The sequence below is a fragment of the Malus domestica genome, chromosome 09 (genome assembly GCF_042453785.1).
Source record: "Malus domestica chromosome 09, GDT2T_hap1".
In the NCBI taxonomy this organism is placed as follows: Eukaryota; Viridiplantae; Streptophyta; class Magnoliopsida; order Rosales; family Rosaceae; genus Malus; species Malus domestica.
The window spans coordinates 12,052,796-12,059,128 of record NC_091669.1 but is presented as its reverse complement, the minus strand read 5'-3'; the positions used below and the strand labels follow the sequence as shown (position 1 = coordinate 12,059,128).

Here is a 6,333-nt window from a genome sequence, read left to right as displayed (position 1 = left end):
AATTGACTAAATAAACATCATGCAAAGTTTCAATAAAAATTTTCAAGTTTTTCTTACAATTTTCATGGTTTTTATTCAATTTTTATCGATATCAATAATATCCTGATATTTCCATATTTTTGGATTATCGATATTTCCGATATCATCGATATTTTAAATCTTGGTTTCACTAACATCCACTATGGCGATGTGGAATATCGACACGTGCTCTTTTGTTGAGCAGCCCGTGCCACGCATGCGCGCCCGACCGTACACACGAGATAAAGTTCTCTGTGTCGGCAGCGCCAGCATCTACTTGTTAGTAACGAGTGTGAGAATATCTACTTTGTTTCTTCTCTCATTCTTCTTTTAGGCAGCCAGCTATCCCTTTCCAATCCTGCTTAGTCCTCCCCACTTTATTGATAATCCCCACCAACTCTCTCTCTCTCTCTCTCGCTCTCCTCTTCCTTCACAACCCAATTCCCAGTTCTCCTTCTCCAAACATGGAACCCATGCTACAGCACCAGCAATCAGCAGGAGGGGCCCGGTTCACTCTGATGAAGCAGTCGTCGCTGGCGCCGGACCGGGACGACTCGGTGACGCCGGAGCCGGTTGACCCTCGCGTGAGGCTCTTGTACATGGCCAACGAGGGCGACTTGGACGCCATTCGGGAGCTCCTCGACTCCGGCATCGATGTCAACTTCACTGACATCGACGGTCGCACCGCCCTCCACGTTGCCGCTTGCCAGGGCCAAACCGACGTCGTTCAGCTCTTGCTCCAGAAAGGCGCCGATGTCGACCCGCGTGACCGCTGGGGCAGCACGGTAAGCAAGTTCACTCCAAATTTTGTCACTTTACTACATTCGCGTGTGGTATGTATATATATGTATGTAAATATATGTTGTATGTATAGGTTGCTAATAGTGTAGTGACTCTGTGGGTGATTTATTCGTTGAACAGCCTTTTGCGGATGCAATGTATTACAAAAACGATGACGTGATCAAACTTTTGGAGGATTACGGCGCCAAGCCTCGGGTAATTAGTTGGTTGTATGTCATCTAATTGTGTTTGGGTGTGCAAAGTTTGCTTCTTTGGTTTCTTTCGTTTCTAAAAATTGAATAATTTGTGGTTCTTGCAAATATTAGATGGCTCCCATGCATGTGCAAAGCGCACGGGAAGTCCCCGAGTATGAGGTTAATCCCAATGAACTTGATTTCTCCAATAGTGTTGAGATAACAAAGGTAAGTCTCATATGGGAAAGGTCTATCACGTCGGCATTGGGTTTTTTTTTTTTTTTTTTTTTTTTTTCGAGGTCTAATTAAATTCAAGTTCACTATCACACAATGAATTAGCTTACGAGAAAAGATTCAGTTGATTACGGATTGGTTTTGCTTAAGAAGTTAAGTGTGGCAGTGTAGTGGTGATATTGATCTTTGATTGCATATGAAATGTATGTCAGGGAACCTATCGTATTGCATCGTGGCGTGGAATTCAAGTTGCAGTTAAAATGCTTGAGGAGAAGGTATTCGCTGATGAAGATAAAGTGTAAGTTTGTCTTTATGATAAACTTTTGTGTGAAATTTTATCTCTACTTTACTTTTGTTGTAATTTAGATAATGAATTAAAAGGTCTCGAGTCTTTCTTTTTGGCTGGAGTTTTAATTGGCTAAATGAAATATCAGAAATGCATTCAGGGATGAGCTTGCTTTACTTCAGAAGATACGACATCCAAATGTTGTCCAATTTTTGGGTGCTGTAACACAAAGCTGTCCAATGGTGATTGTCACAGAATATCTAAACAAGGTTAACTGAAACATGTGAAAATTTTGATTGATGTCTTCCTTTTAATATCATCGTCCATTCCTACGTCTTCCACAGTTCATTATTTTGCATCTGAGTATTTGATGTTGACTTGTTATAATTTGGATAAGAGATACTTTAGTACCAAGTGAAAGCCAAACGATAGACTAGTATACAAGCCCTTCAGCCAAAAAGTGTGATTTTTGGTGGCTGACTTGGAGTTTTAAATGCCTAAATTGTTGGATTGCATTGAGGTTACAATAAAGAGAAATCGAATAAATGGGCCATTGACACGATGCAGCCTGTAGGCACACATGATGAGACAAATGTATTATGTATTTGTTTAGTGTTATACACTATTTTTAAAGATTCAACATATTTGTTGGATTTCTTTTTCATCTGAGCTTTTATTTTTACTGTTTCAGGGAGATTTTCGCGCATATCTTAAAAGGAAAGGTTCATTAAGACCAACATCAGCATTAAAGTTTTCGCTTGACATTGCTAGGTCAGTCAAGTTGCTTGTACTCTGAATTTGTTTGCAATTTTTTTGTGGTGAACATCACAAATGCCTTATCTTGACATGGGATCTGAAATTTCCACACTGTATCATTGATTTGGAGTTTGATTACCTTTCTTGTAAGGAACTTGAGGTGTACTTTTTGAATGATATCTCGCAAATGTAATTTCTTTATTATTCTGAAATAGGTTATCTGACTTGAAGCATATCATCCCAAGTTCCTGGATTTCCTTTATTTGACACAAGTGCGGGACAAACTTTTCGAAGTTGCCAGCAGTTGAAAAATCATAAGGTCAGCTGCATGGTTGGCATTACCTCTGAGGATTACAGTCCCTATGGACACATCCCATTAAAATTGCGAATTCTAGATCCCTGTAGGACTAAAGAATTTCTGGGGAGGGAATTCAATAATGGTTAAATCATTGAATGGGCATGAAAACCTAGTTGGTTAGTTTTGGTGTTACCATTTATTTACTGGTGTCATGCTTATCTTTGTGTTGATCAACGTAAACAGTTTTTAAATGAAGTTTTGTGTTCTGGAAATCATAGTGGTGGGAGGTGGATGATTGCTACCTGTTGTAGCCGATTATTCATTGCATGTTTTCTCTTATCTTAATGAGCACTGTACTGAATTACATTTCAGGGGGATGAATTACCTCCATGAGCATAAACCTGAAGCAATAATTCATCGAGACCTGGAGCCCTCGTATGTTCTCGCACTCTCTCTCTTATATGTATTATTGCTGTTACATTTACTAGTAGAGAAATAGATGTATACCGACACGATCTCTATCTAATCTGACTCATAGATAAGCGATTGTAGATTTATCATCTTAGCTTAGCACGTAAGCATTCTACTTAAATGTGCGTGAATCATGCACTATCAATAACTAAATGATTGAAAGTTTTGATCGTTTCTTAATTGTTCGTGAGTGAGATAACAGAAACATATTGCGGGATGATTCTGGGCATCTGAAAGTTGCAGACTTTGGGGTGAGCAAGCTACTGAAAGTTGCAAATACAGTTAAAGAAGACAGACCTGTGACGAGTCAAAAGTCTCAAGACACTTGTATGTTGCCTGCTTTTTTGAAAGTTCTCATACTTCATTTCTTTGATGAATGCTATCTTGTGTGTAAACCTACAGAGCCATCTGATATATATGTGTGTAAAACACTCACTGAAACATGACTTCCTGTTGCTGATATAATTCTAATGAACAGGGAGATATGTGGCTCCTGAGGTATACAGAAATGAAGAGTACGATACCAAGGTGGATGTTTTTTCATTTGCTTTGATTTTGCAAGAGGTACTCTCTCTCTCTCCCCCCCCCCCCCCCCCCCCCAAAAAAAAAAAAAGGAAAACAGTATTGCAGTAACTACATATAGACACGATGTTAAGGGCATTTCTCCATACATTATCTTCTTTTAATATGCTTTTGTCTTTTATTCGTACGTGTATATATATGTTTGTACATTCATGCCAATGTCCAGCTTTTGAACTTTGTATTGTTGTATATTGGAACGGACTTCTTTCATGTGCCGTATACACTTTCTGGAAATTTTCATGGTTCCGAATGTCCTGTGTGAATCCAGCACTCAGTTGAATAGATTTGTATAAATGTTTTCCAGGTGAGAGGTGGTTTATTCTTGATGAACTGAGAAAAAGTTTTAATGGTTGAAAAAAATGTTTACATGTATTTTCCAGATGATTGAAGGTTGCGTACCATTTTCTACAAAGCCAGAAAAGGAAGTTCCTAAATCATATGTTGCAAATGAGCGCCCACCATTTAGAGCGCCACCAAAGCGTTATGCACACGGATTGAAGGAGTAAGTTGTTTGCAAACCTTTGATCTGCTGCTGTATATATGAAGTGTAATTTTCCTTTACATGTACTTATATAGCCAATCTTTTGTTCCTAATAATGATGTATTATGGGCCCAAAGAGTTAATGTCGTATTGGAGGGAAGTTTTTTGACAGGTCTCCCGGGCATTTTTGGCTCCTTAATCTTGAAACCAAAGAGCAATCCTGATAGGAAAAGTTTTGTAGTTTTCCTTCTCTTTTCCAACAAAAAGATTATATTGTGAATCTCCAAATTTTCTCGAGAATGCCTTGTTGCGATGCTCGAAATTCTCTTCTATGCTCTTCTATGGGGTAATTCCCTGTTAAGAAAGCTTAATTTAAGTTTGTATACTTTGTGTACAGGTTAATTGAGGAATGCTGGAGTAAGGACCCATCCGAGAGACCATCATTCAAGCAAATAATTAAGAGGTTGCATGACATTAATAACCAGTTTGCTCGGAAAAGACACTGGAAGGTGCAATTCTCTCTCTGCTTTAATAAGCTCGTTTTTTCCGATTGCCTTTCCTACATCTTCTGGAATTATTTCTTGTTGGCACACAGTGCAGAAAATTTATTCTTGTGTATAAATTGACTATTGAGTCACGTGCAAGTCAATTTGCTGTGATAGTAAATACACTTCCATAATATCGTGTATTTCGCACAGGTCACACCACTTACATGTCTCCGGAATCTCGAGGCCATGTTGAAGAAGGATCGGACAAGTCCAAGCAGCCGTTCATCTTCCTGCTCTACAATGAGATGAGCAACTACTGTTGTATTTCATGCAGGAATTAAGCTCTATTTTGGCCCGAACAATCGAGCTTTTTTCTAGCAGAGTATGGTTGTGAGATAGTTATACCTCTTATAGGATTTCAGCTTCTCTCTTTTAGGTGGGCCGAGAGACGCTGTTACACTTGCACCTACCGATTCTTGCATAAAAGCATTTGTAGAGTTTCTCCGAACCCTCTTATCTTTTTTCTTCTTATTAACAATCATATTGAAATCCCATGTTTTGTTTGCTCTTTGGAATTTCCCCCCCTAGTTTTTATGGTTTATTCGGTGTTTACTCTTCTGATGAGACGGAACTTGAAGTCTTCGGACACGACGTTGGAAGACGGGTTATATTCTCGCATGTGCATGTGCTTGCTTATGGTTTTTCTCTTGTGATTTAAACAACTGCAATGCCCAGAGCAGTTGGTCTAGAAATCCAGAGACATTTGGGAGGAGACTTGCAGCTATAACATTTGCAAGCTAACCAAACTGAACAATATTGTCCAGATAAATACATCTGTCGATTCGAAAAGGACCTAAATTGTACATGGCAATCGTACAAATCCACATGTGATTTGTTCTCCACATTGGAATCGTTTGATTGCCATGAGACGCACCGTGAAAGTTTCTCTAGGCCGAAAGCTAGGGAAACTTAGCCCTTTAGAATGCAGCGTCTACCCGAAGGGTTGACATAGCACTAAATAAACGCAACTGGGGAAGGGGAATCGGAACACAATGTTGCTTGGCGTTCGAGATAAAAACTCTTAACTACTTGAGACAGAAGCTCCTTGCCACAGCTGTGCAAAATACGAACAAACGCTTAAGCATCTAGCATCACATTGAAGGCACTCACACGAGCACAAGAACTCTCATAGTCGCATTGAACGAAAGCAAGTGAAGAAGGTAAGATAATAATTGGAAAACTTTGAGGATTCCTTAATCGGATGCAGTTTAGGGTACCTCTCCAAGATTAAATAGTGACTTTTGCTCTTGCACTGCAAACTATCTCAGTTGTTTTCCTGGTATTTTCTTCCTACAGTTGTTCCAAGTGTATGGTGGAACCGTTGCCCTCGTTCTCTACCTCCTCATCTTTGTTTCCCGGCCACCATTATCATTGCTACGATATTCTTTCTGGCTGACATTATCCTCAACCTCTTTGTCGTGTTCACTAGCAAACCTTAGGGTGCACCTTAATCTTGCTGGGATGGAAACCCGATATGTACAAGCCTTCCAAGCTTTTCACACGGGGATAAAGCTACATAAACTATTCCATATCCGAAAGATTTTGAGAGACTGGTGTGAAGATGGTCCAGAGTCATGCCCTGGCACTTGTGAATGCTTGAAGCCCAAGCCACTCTGAAAGTTGCTCCTCTCTTTGAGCAACTACTGGATCTCCCTCTGTCACATCCTATGTTTTTGTTTTAATCA

The 6,333-nt window shown here is 39.6% G+C and overlaps 1 protein-coding gene across 1 annotated transcript; it reads left to right on the top strand.

Moving 5' to 3' along the window:
• The first annotated feature begins 297 nt into the window (after positions 1 to 297).
• LOC103443214 (serine/threonine-protein kinase 12-like) lies at positions 298 to 5,163 on the top strand. The gene is made up of 12 exons (XM_029108179.2): positions 298 to 803; positions 940 to 1,014; positions 1,125 to 1,220; positions 1,439 to 1,524; positions 1,661 to 1,781; positions 2,204 to 2,283; positions 2,939 to 3,001; positions 3,240 to 3,364; positions 3,516 to 3,601; positions 4,000 to 4,121; positions 4,498 to 4,609; positions 4,799 to 5,163. The coding sequence occupies exons 1-12, from the start codon at positions 483 to 485 to the stop codon at positions 4,895 to 4,897; spliced, it is 1,386 nt and encodes a 461-aa protein (XP_028964012.2). The 5' UTR covers positions 298 to 482; the 3' UTR covers positions 4,898 to 5,163.
• Positions 5,164 to 6,333: the final 1,170 nt, after the last annotated feature.

Excerpts from the sequence above, each read along its gene's own strand:
- LOC103443214 (XM_029108179.2), top strand. The coding sequence starts at position 483 with ATGGAACCCATGCTACAGCACCAGCAATCAGCAGGAGGGGCCCGGTTC. Across the intron at positions 1,221-1,438 it reads ATAGTGTTGAGATAACAAAG|GGAACCTATCGTATTGCATC; the intron begins GTAAGTCTCATA and ends AATGTATGTCAG. Across the intron at positions 4,122-4,497 it reads TATGCACACGGATTGAAGGA|GTTAATTGAGGAATGCTGGA; the intron begins GTAAGTTGTTTG and ends CTTTGTGTACAG.